Source organism: Vipera berus (genome assembly GCF_964194415.1).
Source record: "Vipera berus genome assembly, chromosome: 3".
Classification (NCBI taxonomy): Eukaryota; Metazoa; Chordata; class Lepidosauria; order Squamata; family Viperidae; genus Vipera; species Vipera berus.
In genome coordinates, this window is record NC_138204.1 from 179,024,061 (window position 1) to 179,043,843 (window position 19,783).

General features: G+C 36.7%; 1 protein-coding gene across 2 annotated transcripts in view; it reads left to right on the forward strand.

Moving 5' to 3' along the window:
• The window catches only part of RAB2A (RAB2A, member RAS oncogene family), a 48,393-nt gene that overhangs the window by 17,961 nt on the left and 10,649 nt on the right, over positions 1-19,783 (forward strand). For both annotated transcript variants that reach the window (XM_081325159.1, XM_081325158.1), the window contains 5 exons: positions 2,214-2,285; positions 4,861-4,928; positions 8,896-8,978; positions 11,833-11,925; positions 13,683-13,794. In XM_081325159.1, coding sequence (XP_081181285.1) covers positions 4,881-4,928; positions 8,896-8,978; positions 11,833-11,925; positions 13,683-13,794 — 336 coding nt within the window. In that variant the 5' untranslated portion in view covers positions 2,214-2,285; positions 4,861-4,880. The remainder of the gene's footprint in view (positions 1-2,213; positions 2,286-4,860; positions 4,929-8,895; positions 8,979-11,832; positions 11,926-13,682; positions 13,795-19,783) is intronic.

Sequence of the window (19,783 nt, forward strand, 5' to 3'; positions counted from 1 at the left end):
AGCGATTTTGTCCAACAGATGTTGACTAAACTCCTCAGCACGCCCCTGCAAGGGTTCCTCACTCACCTCCTGATTAAGGAGGGAGCGGGTCACCCTAAACAAGGCGGCCGGGCGATTATCTCCGGACGCGATAAGGGTAGCAAAGTAATTAGACCTCGCCACCCTTATTGCTGCGAGATAAGACCTAATATGGGTTCTTAGTCGCAATCGGTCGGATTCAGATTGGCTGGACCTCCAACCGCTCTCTAGGCCCTGTCTCCGACGCTTCTTCTCCCGGAGCTCCGCGGAGAACCATGGAGCCCACTGGGATCTGCGCCGGGTCAGGGGCCGCAAGGGTACAACTCGGTCAAGTGCCTCCGTGGCCGTCCTTTCCCAGGCTTCCACTAAGGCATCTGCCGAGATGTGAGCAGAGGAGGCAGGTGGGGACCCCAGCGCTGCCTGGAACCTCTCAGGGTCCATTAAGCGCCTGGGGCGGAACCATCTAGTTGGCTCAACACACCCACGGTGGGGAGTGGCAAAATGGAAGACCAGCCGCAGGAGATGATGATCGGTCCATGACAGGGGCATAACAATTGGGGAGCCTCCACCAAGATCATCTAACCACCATCCAGATAGAAAAACCAAATCCAAGGTGTGACCTCCCACATGAGTCGGTCCATGAATTACTTGTGTCAGGTCCATGGCCGTCATGGAAGCCATGAACTCCCGAGCTAACTCGGATGATCCTCCCAGGGATGGTAGATTGAAGTCACCCAAAACCATGAGTTTGGGGAACTCAATCACCAGCCCCGAGAGGATATCGAGAAGCTCAGGCAGGGCTGCTGCTGCACGACTAGGCGAAAGGTACACCAGCAGCAAGCCCAACTGCGCCCTAGGACCACACCTCAGTAAGAGAGATTCACACCCGACTATCTGAAGAACGGTGGCCTCCTGCGGACATAAGGTCTCCCTCATAACCACAGCCACTCCCCCACCCCTACCCTGAGTCCGAGGCCGGTGTAGCACCCGGAAGCCTGGTGGGCAAAGATCAACCAGGGGGATGCCACCCTCTGGGCCCAACCAGGTCTCCGTGATGCAAGCCAGGTCCGCATGCTCACCCTCGACCAGATCCCGGACGAGCGGAGCCTTATTAACGACGGACCTGGCGTTCAGGTACACCAGCCGGAGCTCAGGTGGCTGCACATCCTCGTTCCTGGGGCCTTGGGGTGAAGACAGAGGGTCGGAGCGCCTCACCGCTTGTAGATAGCGGGGATGCCCTCCCGGATATCGTTACGGCCCTCTGTTCATACACCTGCTGCCATTCCCTAACGTGGGAATAGGTAATCCCACGACCCGCTCCGGAGGCAACTAACCTCGGCTCCCCCCCTACGCGATCTGTCCCAGGCCTGGCCTGAACAACGGTTGGTGGATTACCCCCCCATTTCCAACCAACCACGACCCTCCCCCCTCCCTAACCCCACAAAAAATTTAACTAGAAAAGTAACCAGGGGCCTCTTATTAAATTTATACCTGAGGCCCCTGTTCCTGTTTAACCCCCTTGATCACCCCAAAATTCACATTTCTTAAAGAAAACCAAAAAAGCTGGGAGAGGCAGACTTGTTCATATTTTTCTCCCCCCACCCCCTTAGGTGTTGAAACTAAATTCCCCACCTCTTTCCTCCAATGTCTATCCTCTTTAACAGCTTGGACTGACTACGATTTTTAGTTAGGCTTTTTATTGGTTTAAATTGTTTTGTAATTTTGCATTTATTGTTTAATTCTCTTTTAAATTTTTTACTCTTATGTTTTTTAATTTTTATTGTTGTGAGCCGCCCTGAGTCCTCAGGGAGAAGGGCGGCATATAAATTTAATAAAATGAAATGAAATTTATTAAACTTAATTGCATACTTACGATTGCACTAGGGAGAGCAGGGATGGTTGGTGAGGTGGTTCATTTAATGTTTGTCCTGACTTCCAACTCTAATGGATAGGATTCATTATGGTCGTAATTCGAGGACTACCTATATACATGTGGATTCTAACTCAGTGTCATGGGAATAATGAGTTCTAAATCACTTTTTTTGCTATGTGTGCAGATTAAAATAATTTGCTGAGATTAGGAGTTAGCAATAGTCTTTTTAGACTTCAGAACAGATGTTTTAATGAATGTGTACCTTTAAATACTTTCAACAAATATTGTACAACTGCAGATTCTTGAAATTCCTGTTTTTCAGGTGTTGGAAAATCATGTTTATTGTTGCAGTTTACAGACAAAAGGTTTCAACCAGTGCATGACCTTACTATAGGTAAGTCCTTAGTAGGTAAATGATGAAAGAAGATAATTCTGTGTGTCAAGATTTGAAATATATGAAATTTAAACATTGGATTTAAGATTTGTACATAAATGGTTCCTAATCCATTTGCTATGTAATTTAGACATATACTGAACAATTATTATTTTCACAGTTATAATTATATTTGCATATAATTACTGCTTTTCATAGTTGTGCAAAAAGTCTAGGGAATTTTAGTTTACTGTGGGCGAACTGTTGATTCATGTGATTCATCGGCTCTCTTATGTGATTTTTGATTGGGCCAGGAAGCATGTGCTTAGCAAATAAACTGGAAATGATAGCTTATCATTTCCTTTGAGAACCAGAAACAATGGTATGTGAGGAAATAACAAGCCAGGATAATCTTTTCAAGTGATGGTAAATCTGGGGAACTCTTTTTTTCCTTAAAAGATCAGAAAAACAGGAAGATGGGAACAGAATATGTTGCTCTCTGGTGGAGACTTGTACAGGAAGTCCTCAACTTACAACAGTTCATTTAGTGACCATTCAAAGTTACAACAGCACTGAAAAAAAGTAACATGGCCATTTTTCACAATTATGACTTTTGCAGCATCCCCATGGTCATGTGATCAAAATTCAGATGCTTGGCAACTGATTTGTGTTTATGACCGTTGCTGTGTCCCAAGGTCATGTGATCACCTTTTGTGATCTTCTGACAAGAAAAGTCAATGGGAAAGCCAGATTCGGATTACTAACTAATCAACTGCAGTGATTCACTTGACAACTGAGGCAAGAAAGGTAGTAAAATGGGCAAAATTCACTTAACAAATGTCTCATTTAACAACACGTTTTGGGCTCAAATGTGGTTGTAAATCTAGGACTACCTGTAGCCACTCATTTAGTCACTCCTTCACACACACACCACACACATACATAAACACAAATACATAACAACAGGTAAGCTTGTAAACAGTGAAAACTATTTTAAAGCCTTATTAAAGTATGGATGATTTGGGGGAGAAAGGAGATAACCATTTTCTTCCTAGTAACAACCCTGTACTGAAAATATTACAAAAGTTATTCCTGTAACCTGTCAAGGAAGTCCCCTAAAATTTGCTCAAAACCAATCCTACCTTCCTGTCATACAGTCATACGATGCAATACAGAACCCTTCAAAAATTATTTTTGGCTTTGGCCATCAGGTTTCCCACCTCTGGTTTTAGGAAAAGGGGTTTACAAGATGTAAACCTCTTTTTGGAGACCTTTCCAAAAGCATAAATTCTTTGTTCTTGTGATAAACAAGCTTTTATGAATGTGGTTTTGAGTTTTATGCAGTCATGTTAATGGAAAGGAACACACAACGCTAGCATGCTGCTTATTTTTTGGTAAAACTTTTATAGCCCTGTTGTTTATTACACAGTAATAATGCCAGTTTAAATCATGCAGAATGCATTCAGTTTCTAAAATGTTTCCAAAAATAAAACATCAATTTAAAATTGTATGAATTATGTCTCTCTTGATGTGTAGTTATAGTTCAATTAACATAGATTTATTTTCTTGTGTACTTAATAGCCATGAGTTACTAGGAAGTAACTTTAAAAGAAAAAAGAGGCATATAGTATTACATTTCTTAAAGTATGAATTACTCTTATCTATTTTGTTTGCCCATTTTTGATGGAGAAAATCATACTTTGGGAGGATTATTCCCTACCACAGTTCAAATGCAGCAGTTTAATTTTTTTTTCTGGCATTTCCTCATGGTTGTGATTAAATGTTTTCCTCTAGTTCTTGAATTATCAAAAATATATACCAACATTGATTGTATTGTCACAATAACTGAGTCCTGTACTGTCTCATTGTTGAAGCTGGCTATTGCTCAGAATTAATGAACTCTTCTGGCTGCATTTTGCCTCTCAGAGAGGGAGGGAATGTGGCACCTGCCCACGGAGAAATAAAAATAAACTGTGGCCATGTGTAAGATTTGACGAGTTTCAGAATGAGCCAGGTAGGCATTATCCAGAGAGATCCTTCTGTGGAAGCCAGGTACCCTGTCTGTCCTGTAGTCCAATCCCAAAATGACACAGTAGGTAGCCCTCACTTTCTGGAGGGAGAGGGCATACATGCTACAGCTTCAAGCTGTAATTTAGAATTAGACAGATCCCAATCCATGTTATCACTAACATCATCAGTGAGGCATCTCCATTCATTTGCATGTCAGTCTAAATGCCAAAATGAATATACGTTGCCTCTGCAGTAGCCTGCAGAGATAAAGGCAATGCTATGTCCTTTAGAAATGATTAGTATGGCATCTTCACGCTTACAGTAGTGGGTTTGAGTATGAGCCATCTATGTGCTAGAAACAATTATATACAAGGTCTGGCATGAATGGAAACTTAGTAAATCTGTAGCAAATAGTGTAAAGGAACTAGAATACTGAAGCAACTGGAGAACAATATTGCAATGTTTTTGAAAGAATGGTGTAGATCCTTATTTCATTTTCTTCTTTTATAATTTTGTGTATTTTACTGTTTTTGTATATAGTTAATCCAAACTAAAAATGATGGGTTTCATTTTGTTTATTACTCAGGTGTAGAATTTGGTGCTCGAATGATAACCATTGATGGGAAACAGATAAAACTTCAGATATGGGATACAGTAAGTAAAATTCTTACTGCAAGAATATTTTAGACAAATTCATATCATTATTTAAAAAATAGAAGCTACCAAAAATATTATGATCCTCCAGATCAGCAAAACTGTTCCTTGATTTTTCACTTGCTTAAGCTGAATTAATAATTTCTACCAGGATAGATAGTGGCTTCATTTTATACTTGGAGTGGTGGTGGGGATGATGATGATAATTTATGAAATTATTAACTTGCTACTTTTAGGCTTTGAAAAGAGTAGGGAAATTATTGTTCAATTTTTGTCTTGTTTAGTTATGCTCTGAATTAGCATGTTTTATTTTATGGACTGTATTAAATAAAACATGTTTACTGGAATGAAGAGATTTTAAGCATTATGGAATTAGTTTATTCAATAGCATTGCATCATTTACTTAAGTGCAATTGGCAAAGAAGTCTATCATTTAAAACAATACTTTAAAAATCTTTTTGAATTTTTGTTCCCTCCTATTTTTTTTAAAATAAATACATAATGGTCAGCTCATGGTTCTTAGCCATAAAAAGAAACAAAAAAGTATTTGTGCACCTAATAACAAGAAACTGATAGTTTATAGTAGGACATTGAGAAGAGCATGTAAGTCTTAAAATATAAATCCAAATAAATAAATAAATAAATAAATAAATAAATAAATAAATAAATAAATAAATAAATAAATAAATAAATAAATAAATAAAATAACTGCTTAGAATTGCTGGAAGGGAAAACAGGACCAAGCCTTAGTGTTCCCTTCAGCTATTGAGTTTTGGAATTAGCAAGGCAGGGATGTAAAAGTGAACAAGGGTCACAATTTCCAACATTATTTGAAGACTATCTCTAATCAGAATCAAATAGTTTTTGCAATATAACCTTGATGGATATGAGAGATACATAAAAAAGATCCAGTAAGTAGGTAAAGTTTACAGATTGTCCATTGCTATAATATTAGGGTAATAGTTCATGTATGAAAGCAAATATACATGTCCCAGGATAATGTTGCAGGATCCAGTAAGGGTCAGAAGCACTAGAACACAGCTTCAAGATCTGCAAGTGGACATTACACACCACCCAGAGGCTATTATATGAGGACAAATCATGCTTTGCAAATATCTCTTGGAGGTTGGAGATACTTCTAATTAATCTACCAGATTGCCCCTGTGACTATGTAGGACAGATGGGGAGGAAGCTAAGCACCAGATTACAAGAACACAGGCGAGTGTCAGATGAGGAGACCCAAACTCGTTGGTAATCTGACATTGCAGTGAACAGGATATACATTCATTTTCTCAGCTATTAAGATTGTTGGCCAAGCAGATAAAAAGATAGCCAGGGAAATGATTGAAGCCTGAGAAACAGGTCCCTTGTCAGTCAAGAGATGATAACCTGATTTACCACCAGCTTATCAGATACTTAGGAGCAAGGAATTGGTAGCACAAGGAAACAACAGCCAATAGCCGGCCATCAACCAGTCAACCAATAGGAAGTCACACTTAACCAAACATTATATAAATACGATGCATAGAGTAATCCAAAGAACACATTCCGGTATTTTTTAATTTTTTTATTTTAATTCCATTTATATCCCGCCCTTCTCCGAAGACTCAGGGCGGCTTACAAACTTAGCAGTAAAGAGAAGTTCCCTGTAGATGGGCTCCTGCATGAGTCTGAAAGCTCAGAAGATTAAACCTGTGGCCCTGCTGACTAACCCCATGTTGGGTCCTGCAATAATAGTTCAGTTTCTGAAAATTTCACAATATCAAGTAATACATAAATTTAACTTGAAGTTTCCATTCATAGATGTAACAAATCCAGTGGGAAATGAGAAAATGACAATAAGAGAACTGACAGAACTAACATTTTGCCTTAAGATAAACATTAACAGATTCAGTTATTAAAAAATTCTGCAACTAAACCAGAGAGAGCATATATTTGATTTCATTTCTGGTTCCTTTGGTTCCTTTATCTTTCACGTTTTCAAAATTGTATTTTATTTCATATAGAGGTAGCCCTACTTTACGACCATTAATTAATGACTATTCAAAGTTACAGTGACTGAAAAACTGACTTATGTCCTCCCACTTGTGACCTTTGCAGGGTCTCTGCAATCATGTGATCACAATTCAGGCATTTGCTAACTGACCTCGCACATATGACAATTACAGTGTCCTGTAGTCATATGATTGCTATTTTGTGACCATTCCAGCAAGCATAGTTAGGAAGCTGACAGGAGGTTTCAAGTTATGGCCATGTGATGTCTCATTTAATAACTGCAGGTGATTTGTTTAAATAACCATGGCAAAAAGGTAGTAAAATCACATGATGCCTCACGTAATGACTCCGTGCATAATGATAAGTTTTTTGATCCCTATTGTTTACATAAGTCAAGGATTACCTGTATCCAAGTCCCTCTGATTACCTAAAAAAATCTCTTTCAAATGAAGAGATTACTATTTTTAGGAATAAGGGTATTCATAATATTTTGGTTTTAGTTATTTTGTGTATGAAGTTCCATGCAACTGTTTCAAGTACAAAACTGCTGTCATGTGGTCAAGACTGCAGCCTATAAGTCTTATAATTTACAACTAGAAATCTTAACAATATCAAACGTACGATTAGAACAGCAAGACAGAAAAGTGCATAAGTTGCAACATAGAGATGGTCTGGATATAAATCATGAAATATGATTTATATATGGTCATTGGCTTCTGACATTGCATATTTTAATACCTTAGTGTCACGTCTATCAGAGCTGTATGCAGACTTAATACAAGTTTCCAATTGCCTAATATAATACAGAGCTTATGAAGTAACTGCCCTGCTCTGATTAGCCTGAGACTTCACAAGTTATGTAGACTTAGCATATTTAATATTGATTGCTAAATGTCCTTAGTTTTTTTTTTCCATTACAATTTATCCAGATATGATAGCAAAGCTGTCATATCTTTTCTGCGGATGATGTTAGAAATATATTTTCTTCGATATGTTGCTTACATCATCACATGATTTAGTATTGCTAAAAGACAACAAGCAGTTTCTGTTAGCTGCTTATTAAAAACTATTGATACTGATGTGGATTCTGTTCATTTTTTCATCTGTATATTTACAGTTTATAAGTTACATTATGGATTAAACATCTATTACATATTTTGTATTGCTATGCCAAACTGTACTGATAATTAGTTTAAACGTCTGGATCATTTATTTGAAAAATCACGTTACACACAAGTTGTTTTGTACATTATTTGTGCTTGCCTTTCTACCAGTATGTATGGGTATATATGAGTGTGAGTGTGTACGTGTTTGTGTGCATGTGTATTTCATTCTTTGGATAAGCTTTGTTTCAGAAGTACAGGATGTTATTTAAATGATAATAGATATATATAAAACCAAATTCAAAACTCTTGCTTTTCATAATAAAATGATGGAGAAAAAAACCCATCTGAAGATTGTTGAAATCTGGCTGCAGTTTATGATATAATGGATAAAATCTGCATCCTTGGACTTCATACAACTTTTACTCCAGCAGATGGTGGGCGTAAAGATGTCATTCATCATTTATTTACAATGGGCTTTATTTATTCTAGTGTCAACAGCTGCCCCGGGGAGGGAGTTATTGAATTCAAATGTGAAGCACTGGGCTATTTGCTTCCTTTCAAAATTGTCTTCAGAGCTTAGTTGCTAGGAGTCCATTCTGTACTCTAATAATGATTCGTGTATTGTGAAGCCATTCAGTAAATTGGGTTGTCAGGGATTGCCAAAAATGGTTTAGAGGTCTTGTTCTTGATTTTTTCCCCTAATGGTGCTCTAGATTTTTTTTTTAATTTCTAAGTCTTATTTTCAAGAAATAGTGGCAGTTTATTTTGTTCCCAATCTCAGTAAAATAAATGTCATAGTATAGCTAAGTAATCTGATGTTTCTCACACATGAGGAATAAGAAACTGTTGCTCTTGTTTTACTACAGGCTGGGCAAGAGTCCTTCCGTTCCATCACAAGGTCATACTACAGAGGGGCAGCAGGTGCTTTACTAGTGTATGACATTACAAGGTGAGATTCTTTCATATTAGTGATTTAGACTCTTGTACTCTTGTAAAGTATACTGGGTTAGTCTCCTACTAGTTCATGCTTTATTTACATTTTATTGCTATCATTGGACCTATTTTAAAACTTTATTAAGATGGATTATATCTATTGTGAAAATACATTCAAGTATGTAGGACTGAATGTGTATATTCACACTCAGTTTTTAGAGATAATAGTTAATGTGGCTAAGGCAAATACTTAATTCTGAAGTGAATCTTCTGTGCAGCTGATGAAGCTTGTAATTTGAGACCAGATTTCACAATGTTCTGCTGCTACATTCTTAAGCATTTATACATATATAAATGCTTCTCCCAGAAGAAGGAAGCTGAAGCCACCAGCCTGAGGATGACGGATGGGATTCCGTCGAAACGTTGCAGGCTTCAACTGGTGCAGAATGCGGCCGCGCGAGTTGTGATGGGGGTTTCCCGATACTCCCATGTAACACCTCTCCTCCGCGAGCTGCATTGGCTTCCAGTTGCCCTCTGGGTGAGATTCAAGGTGCTGGTGATGACCTATAAAGCCCTAAATGGCATGGTTCTACCTACGGGAGCACCTGCTGCCGGCGTCAACTTCCCTTCGTCCTGTGCACTCCCACAGAGAGGACCTCCTCAGGGTGCCGTCGGTCAGGGATTGCCGGCTGGCGGCCCCCAGGGGGAGAGCATTCTCTGTGGCCGCGCCAGCCCTTTGGAACCAACTGCCTGTTGAGCTCCGGATGGCTCCCGACCTTCGCTCTTTCCGCCGTGACCTGAAGACTTGGTTGTTTGAACAGGCCGGCCTGGAGTAAGGGTTTATGTTTATTTTAATTATTTATTGTTAGGGCTAACTAATTTTAATTCTCTTTTAACTTTGGTATGTCGCATTTTATTGCCCTGTACACCGCCCTGAGTCCTTTGGGCGAAGGGCGGTATAGAAGTTTAAATAAATAAATAAATAAATAAATAAATAAATAAATAAATAAATAAATAAATAATAAATGTATATATGTACATAGATATAGATAAATATATCTTATTACATAGTAAATTACTTTTCTTTCTGGATTAGGTTATATTTTAATATATTGTGTTGAAAGTTTTTATGTTCTGATTATAGAGCACCAGAATCAGAAGAATTTTAAATATTGATTCTTCTTCCTTTACATCGGTCAAAGCAAGAACGATTTCTATTAGGTAGCTAATCAATTAAGGCTGGTCCCAGATATTATAGCAGTAAATAGAGATTTATTATGGAGCGAAATAGAATTGAAGGAATTAAGGGAAATAGGCGATCCTATAGAAACATATTGTTTAAAAAGGATATTTAAAAAATTGTTAATAGAATTCAAAATCCCTTTTTAAAAAATTTGATAGAATTATGGAATAAATGGAGATATCGGTTAATGCCAGGAATTTCTCCTTTAACACCGGTGGTAGAAATGGAGAAATTCCCTAACATTGAATTGAAAGATTGGATTAGTAATTTTTTAAAAAATAAGTTATATAAATGGGAAGACTGGAAGAACAAGATAAAGAATATAATACAATTAAAGAATGTTTTATCAGATACTAAATTAAATTGGTTGAATTTAATACAATTAGAGAACTGGATAAAAATGGAAGAAAAATTTGAGGTGAAAGACAGTTAACAAAATTTGAAATGATTATAAAAGAAAGTGAGGAAAAGGAAGAATATATAGGTAAAGGAAGAAATGGGAAAATATACAGAATATTAACTGAACTAGATCAGGCAAAAGGTTTAAAATTAATGTGGAAACAAATTTAGGAGAAATAAATGATAAAGATTGGAAAAATATTTGGAACAGAAGAGTATATAAGAATATGTCAGTTAAGGAAAATGGATATAAAGTGATATGGAGGTGGTACCTAACCACGTAAATTAAATCAAATAGATGTTAAATATACAAATATTTGCTGGAGGTGCAAGAAAGAAATTGGAACATATAAAGATATGTGGTGGGATTGCGATAGCACACAAAAGATATGGGACATGGTGTTTAGGGAAATTAGAGAAATTTTGAAGGTAAATTTAGATATGTCACCGAGGATTGCGTTACTGTTACTGGTGGAAAAACAAGATATAAATGAAGCAAAAAAGGAATTGTTTGTAAATTTGATAATGGCAGCTAGATTAGTGATGGTTAAAAATTTGGAGACAGAATTGGGTTATTCAAAGAAATGAGTGGTATAATGAAATATGGAACATGGCAATAAATGATAAATTAACAACAGAAATTTTAAAAAGGAAGGGATGATTAAAGTAAATAATTATAATGAAATATGGGATGATTTTATAAAAACAGTCTTGGTGGAAGGCAAAGGGAACATACCTGCTCAAGAGTATATGCTGTTTTGGAGGGGATAAGGGCACAATTGAAATATATTGTATATTGTTAGTTGTTATATGAGAAGAAATATAGGTAATAAAAATGGTCTCCAGGGGTGTGGGTGCAGTGTAGTATTTGTATTTTTATATTGTTTTTTTATTTAGATTTATATGTGTTATGTTTGTATTTATTTGTATTTGAATAAAATAAAAAAATTTTAAAAAGCAAGAATGATTTCTAAATAGTTTGTGCTGATTCTAGTTATGTAATTTGGTTGTATATTGTATAAATTCAAAATGTAAGGCCTTTTTAAGAAGGGTGAAGAATATTTGGTTTTTCCCAAGTTATTAATTAGTTTTGATTTGTAATTTGCTTAGAATTGGTATCAGTCATGTGGAATATAAACTCTAAATGTTAAAACATAACCTTTAGATATATTTATTAGGTCTTTTATTAGGTCTTTTGGTGCTCATTTACATTTTAGTTTCTTTTTAGGAGGGATACTTTCAACCATTTGACAACATGGTTAGAAGATGCCCGCCAGCATTCTAATTCCAATATGGTTATTATGCTAATTGGAAATAAAAGGTACTTTGTTTTCTGATATGGCATACATTAGGATAATTGTAATTCTATAGTTAGATGTATAATTTAGAGTTTAGATTTTTTTATTATTATTATTTTACTCTTATTTTTATAAATAACTCAAGGCTGTGAACATACCTAATACTTCTTTCCCATCCTATTTTCCCCATCACAACAATCCTGTGAGGTGAGTTGGGTGAGAGAGAGTGACTTGCATAAAGTGACCTAACTGGCTTTTATGTCTAAAGTGAAACTAGAACTCACAGGCTCCAGGTTTCTAACGGTCCCTTAACCACTAGATCAAACTGGTTCTCAGTTGCAAAAAGTGTAGAACAAATGCAATAATAAAATTAAAAACCCTAATTCTACATGTTGAGGCTATTAAAAGTGGTTTAATTAAAATATTTTTCATTTTCTCTATGCAAAATATTAAATGCCCTTTATTGTATAGTTAGCTAGCTTCTTGTCTCAACAGTTCTGCAACTAAATAAAATCACCTTATTCCTGATCTTCTTCGTATGCCAGTTGCTTTGCTATCTGGAACATTTTTTTGCTGCTGGACTTCTTTGCATAACTTTCTCTGGCTTCTACTATCATTCTTCATTGTTTTTGTTTTAAAACATTGTTTTATAACTTTAGCAATTGCTAAAATCTGGCCTGCTTTAAATTTATTAAATTTTATTTGCAATGTTACTGTTCTTAGGGAATAAGTTAATGAATAATAAAACACTTCTTTCTGATGAAAACAAATCTATTGACAGTGAGCTGGTACTGATTTTATTTCTTCCATATAGCCAACTACCCTCTCAAAATGTAGGCTGTTAGAGAGATCACAGACTCTGTAGTGTGTCCATAGTTATAATAGTTTATGGTTAATAAGCCAGGATGAAAAAAGCATTGGTTTGCCTTTGTACTATATCCTAGAAATATTTTAGGACACAATAAAAGTTGTGCCATTTTTGCTGTTTTAAGGAGGAGTCAGAATATGTGGTTGGGCAATAGTAAGGAACTATTTTAGATCCTATTTTAGATTATTAAGCATGACACCTAAAATTTAAACCTACTGTTTCAAGGATATCCATAAATATTCTTAATGGCACAAAATGACAGGGAGCAGAGATTTCCATAATGGATGATTTTAATCTTACTTCAAATAAGTAAGCAGTTTCTTAAATGTTGCTGATGTGGACAATTCTACACAGTAAATTTAACATAAACCTAACCAAACTTTGAAAAGTAGTAAGATGATTAAATTTGATCTAATTTAACATAGATTTAATTCAGCTAAATACAGCTATTCTAAGTGTGTATTTAATAATTTCCCATTAAAATTAGAATTTGATAACCACCTCTGAAGGATATGGGAGACTCACTTAAACCTTTGGGCCACATGTGACTTAGATTATACATTAAAGGCATTTATAGACAGGATTTGTTTTATTATTGCTATTTGTATCTCATACTGTATATGAGGCAGTTGTTTGGAAATAGTTAGCTAAGATAATGAACAACCATTAATTTATTTGAAGAGGCATGTCTTCTGTTAAGCACCAACGCTGGCAATTCTGGACAGAAATTTTAAAACTTTCCAACTGAGTTTTTAATCAACAGTGGCAAATATATTTGCAGTTGAATAAGTGGACTTCAGAAAAATAATACTACCTAAGACAGTTTGACATAATTGTAATCTTACCTAAATATTCTAAACAGATATAACTAAGCAATCCTGATATTTTTCAATTAATATGTTTTTTTCTTAGCGATTTAGAGTCTAGAAGAGAAGTGAAAAAAGAAGAAGGTGAAGCATTTGCAAGAGAGCATGGCCTTATCTTTATGGAGACATCTGCCAAAACTGCTTCAAATGTAGAAGAGGTAATTTGGAGTATTTTTTACATGTTAGATGAGAATTCTAAGTATAGAAAAATATTGAAAAAAATATCTTTGAAATAAAATACTTTTCCTGAACTACTGAACAAACCAGGATCCCATTAAAAGCCACAGGATGAAATGAAGCGTTCTATGCAGATTGTAAGGTTGTGCAGCTGTAGGCCACATGTCCCAGTCCTTTCACTGATATTTTAAAGCCTACTTACCCCAAATGTGTATTTTCCTGAGACCAAACAGCTAATTTGTGAATATACAAAACTGTGGCTTTTTAAGGAGCCATTGACTGGTGTAGTGAGCATGATCATGCCAAATTTAAAGTACTTTTCCTACTTTGGACCTGAAGTATATATTCCTAACAGAATGGTATCTTCCATACTACTTCAGCTCTTATGCTATCGAGTGCTCAAGGGGAGGGCTTTTCAACCAGTAGTATGGGTACCACCAGTGGTACTTTGGCAGGTGGTATGCAGCTCTCCTAGTCAAGTGTAGCAGGGGAGGGAAATGAGCTGAAGTGACCCAAGCCTGAGGGAGAGGCAGCTGGAGCTGCAGGACTGTTGGGGCTGGCAGAAGCCCCAGGAACACCGCAGGGCTCCAGCTGATTGGTGTTTCCAGAAGCAGGGCATAGCTAGAGGTGAAATGAAGGGAAAAGGGGCGGGGAGGAGAGGATATAAAAGGAGGTGGTTTGGCGGACAAGGGAAAAAAAAGACAACGGGAAAAGAAGGGGATGGAGAAGAAGTTGTGGAAGGAGAGCTCAGCAAGCAGGGAGGAAAAAGAGACAGGGAAGAAGAAGCTGTTGCTGGAAGAAAAGGTCCCCTGGTTCGTTTTCTCCAGCCAGGAGAATGCAGTCAGTGCTGATGAAATGAAAAGCTGGGAGACGAGCATGTCAGAAAGGAGGTTAGTTTATTTCGGAAGCCAGTGGGTTCCAGATCAGCTGGCAGCTTGAATGGATTATCATAAGGATTTTTATACATTTTTACAGCATTTTGTAATTCAGAGACTCAGTTTGTGTGCTTTGGTTATTGGAATATTTAGTCTGTTTCACAAAGTGTTGGCTTCCATAGGTTTAATCCCTTTAAACAAATGTAATTAGATTTATCCCTTATCATGAGACTGCCTATGGCTTTTAGCAAGTTTTATTTGTAGGTAAACAGGCTTAATTTAAGGTTATTGCTTTTCGCAATTGCTGGAGCCTTTCAGGCTCCGGTTGAGGCAGCTTAAGGGGGGAAAAAACCTGGAGTTTAGTGTTTCTTCATTCTGTGAGGCTTTTGTGAGACTTTCTTGCTTTGCACTTGATTCCTGTGTCTTTGGGGGTACAGTGAAGGGACTGGGGGGAGTGCATTCTTAGTACACTGTGAAAGGAGAACTCAGAAGGCAGGGAGGAAGGAGAGAGAGAGATGAAGAAGGCCGACCAGCCAGCTGGTATCGGTGCATATTAATAAATATGGATAAATTTATCATACATTTATCAGTGCAAAGTGAAAGTGATTCAGCAGAGGAACTGCCACCAAAGAAATTAAAACAGGTACTTTTTTCCTTTTTTTCTACAGTTTGTAACATTTTATTAGATTATAGACTAAAATACAAAAGCAAATAGTAGGACACAGTGGGGAGGGAAAAGGGGAAAAAGTGAGGGAGAGAAGGGAAAAAGAACAGACTTCCCCTGTTGCAGTAGAAGGAAGCATTAACATTGAACCTCAACTTTTTACTTTTCCATAATATAATAAACTAGCCATTTCTATAACAACAAATGAATCTAATCAGTAAAACCCAAACCCCCCCCCCTTTTTTTAGTCATCAAGTTTATGACACTTTGCTAAGCACTAGTACTCAAATATTGTCATGTCCTTACAATCTCTGAAAAGGTTGAAAAGCCCAGCTCTAAGGGTAGGGAGAGGGTCTGAATGTCAGCTGAAAAGCTGTGCTCCTTCTGCTGTACCTTAGAAAATTTTCCAGTTGACATATGAGAGTGACTTTTTCTTACATTTAGTTTGTCATGCAACACTATCAAGTTTTCACAGAACCATAGATTTCCTCAGAACAATTTGAGAAACTCTTCAAGTTTTTTACTCAGAGGAAGTAGAATTAATGCTGGTGATTAAAAACAAGACTTAAAGAGATATATTCAAACAAATAGGAAAGCTAGCAATCAAACTACAAAAAGCTATTCTTTTCTTAATAGGCACATTAAATCAAAATTTACTGAGCTGTATTTTACCAAGGAATGGGGGGAATGATTTTCAATAGAGTCTCCAATGTAATCACAAGTTGCATTAAGAGTCCATTGATCTGTTGTTTACAAAAGACTTTGATCAAAATTGGATAACAGAGGCAGCAGACAAACATTGAGATTTGTACAGTGTATAGGTCAACAGCAAATAATCATTTGTAAATATCATTTAACCTTATTTTAAGTACCAAAGGAACGGAGAAATATGGATGTCACTTTGCATTCTCATATGCAATCCCTTATTTTTCTCCCATAAAATATACTAAAACAATCTTGGCCCAAATATTTTTATGGTGAGGGAAAAAATGAATTGTGATAGGAAGATGCATTAACTGACTAGCAAAATATGCCACACTGAGAACTACAATGTTAAGGAAAGGAGTGACATATGCTAATCTTGCCCTACCTATCTGGATTTTATTTCATTGAACCAGGAGTTGCCAAAGACTTCCAAAATTAGATTCGTCTTAGTATTGGCTGATTTAAAATAATCTGGCAGACGGTTAACCCCAAACAAAATGGCTTGTTCTGCTTTTGAAACGAGACATTTTTCTGTTTGATATATATCCCTATAAGTCACCTGTTGCAACAGAAACCTTTGCTAAAGTTTTCTCTTCCACTATTGTAATATCATCTCGGTTTTAAGTGCTCTTATTGTCCATTATTATAGGCATTCAGTCCTTATGAAATTGATTTTTCTTCCAAAGAGACTTCAGTTATTCAAAAATTGTTTTAATCTGATTGTCATGTATTTTAAATTCTTTAAAATAGATGATGATATGAAATATTTATTTTGAAATATTCATTCAAGACCTGCATCCAGCAGTAGTGATTTTTTAAATATAAAAATTCTGTATATGCCTAAAGTGTTTGTTTTAGAAAATTAAAACTGGCTATTTTGATCTATTTTGCTTTGTATCCAGGAAAACCTGTCAGGTTTAATTTAAAATGCTGGGTGAAGTTTTTGCATTTTGATGCTATTTACTGTTTGTAAACTGAAACTTTTTTCTTTCAAAAATATACTGTTAAGGTTTTTTTTTGTTACTTTATGATTTATTTGCTACTATAATTCTCATCAACAACATATTGCCACCAGATGGCAGCATGTTACATAAAAAGCTTAAGGAATCTTGACTTTTTCAGTATCCTACAGATAGATTTTTAAAAACTTAATAGTATCCTAAATTATATCTTTATGTTCCCAAGTTTGCAAGTTTATTGTTTTATTGGTTGTAAGTTGCCCAGAGTTGTTTTTAAAATGGGCAGCTATGTAAATGTTTTAAATTAATAAATGAACTGCAGCAGGTGTTGTCTTTAAACATGAGGCAAATGTTATTTTCACAGTAGAATTTGTAAAATTCACATATTTTGAATTATTGTTCAAGTACTGCATTTCAGGGGGTTGGGGTACATGACCTTCAAGGTCCCTTCCATCATCATCATCATCATATCATCATCATCATCATCATCGTCCTACGGGAGAAGGGCGGTATATAAGTCTAATAAAATAAATATTATTGTTATTGTTATCGTTATTATTATTATTATTAATAATAATAATAATAATAATAATAATAATATCTTGAGTATACAATTCTGCCTTCTGTTAAAAGGGTTCTTTAGTTCAAATTGATTAGTATATAATCCTACTGTCAAGAGATCAATGTCTTTCTAAGACTATGTACAGGAAGCCCTTGATTTACAACCATTTGTTTAATGACCGTTCGAAGTTACAACATGATTAAAAATTGAGTCACGTGGTAAAAATGTGTTTGCTTGGCAACTGGTTCATATTTAAGATGATTGCAGTGTCCCAAAATCATGTGATCACTTTTTGTGACCTTCTGACAAGCAGAGTCAATAGGGAAACCAGATTCACTTAACAACTATGATACTAACTTAACAACTGCAGTATTTCGCTTAACAAATGTGCCAAGAAAGGTTATAACAACTGTTTTGTTTATCAATAGAAATTTTGTGGTTATGAATTGAGGACTACCTGTACTAAGATTTTTACAACTGGAGGATGCTGAGACTGAATGTATGCAAACGTGCACGCAAATTTATTGTTATTATGAACCTATAATTTATTGTGAGCACAATTGGTTAAAGAAATCTCAGTACTATATTGGTTGGAAACATGCAGAAGAGGCCATTCTGCAGTGGATAGAAAATGGCGATGATGAAGATGGAAGATGGAGGAGGAGAAGAGGAGGAGGAGAAGGAGAAGAAGAAGTTGTTTATAGGATACTGGCATTTTTTGTTAGAATATTTTATGATCCAAATAGTACTGGAATTTGTTTGTTTACTTGTATCTCGCCTTTATTATTTTTACATATAACTCAAGGCAGCAAACATACCCAACACACACTCCTTTTCCTATTTTCCTTTCAAAAACAATCCTGTGAGTTGGTTGAGCTGAGAGACAGTGACTGGCCCAAAGTCACCCAACTGGCTTTCATAACTATGGTAGGACATGAACTTGCAATCTCCCACTTTCTAGCCTTGTACCTTAACCATCAGTCAATTAACCAGTTAAGCCTGAAACACATAAATCCTTCAGATTAAAAAGTTAAATATCAATAGCCATATTCATGCAGGATAATAAAATAAAAACTATTTTGCTTGTTTGAGCACTTGCAATTATAGCTTGCTTCATAAATTTGTATCCTACAGTTCTTGCTAGGGTAACTCTTGAAAGCTAACAGTATCTTCACCATGCACATTAATTATGACTTGCATGATAAACCAATTTAAAGAAAAAGAGATTGGAAGGAACATAACGTTTTGACAGGACTATTTCTCAGTACATTGACCAAATCCTAGACTTACTTAAATAAAATAAACATATAGTATATTCCAGTGTTTTGATTCAGGAGTCTCAAAGTTGATTCTCTACAACAGAGGTCCCCAACCTTTTGGGCACCAGGGAGGTTTTTCGCAGACTGGAGGGTGCGTGGTTTTGTATGCTGCCTGCATCTCGCAGATGGGGCTTTGTGCAGACCGGTTGCTGGCATGCCACAGACTGGTACTGGTCCACAGACCAGGGGTTGGGGACCCCTGCTCTACAAACAAGATCAGTATGTAATACACCCTCCCTGTCCTGTAGGCCAATTTATCATTCTCTATGGAATTTACAGTACATTTTGCATATTCTAAAAAGTAAAGTAAAGGTAAAGGTTCCCCCGCACATGCGTGCTAGTCGTTTCCGACTCTAGGGGCCGGTGCTCATCTCCGTTTCAAAGCCGAAGAGCCAGCGTTTGTCCGAGGACGTCTCCGTGGTCATGTGGCCGGCATGACTAGACGCCAAAGGCACACGGAACACTGTTACCTTCCCACCATAGTGGTCCCTATTTTTCTACTTGCATTTTTACGTGCTTTCGAACTGCTAGGTGGGCAGAAGCTGGGACGAGTAACAGGTGCTCACTCTATTACGCGGCACTCGGGATTCGACCCGCCAAACTGCCAACCGTCTGATCGACAAGCTCAGCGTCCTAACCCACTGAGCCACCGCGTCCCTCTGTTGCATATTCTAGGAGTTATCAAAACAGAATGGAAAGGGGAATCTCAGGATCATCCAGGTCATAGATATAAATCTAACCAAATATGTATGCAGATTATTTTTCTGCTACAGAAAAATTTAGGAAATCCTCATATTAGCAGACTGTCAAACATACCATGTTAGATGGACTGCCGATTATTTGTCACCAGTGTATTTTTTAATAAACAACAGACATGCTGTGTACA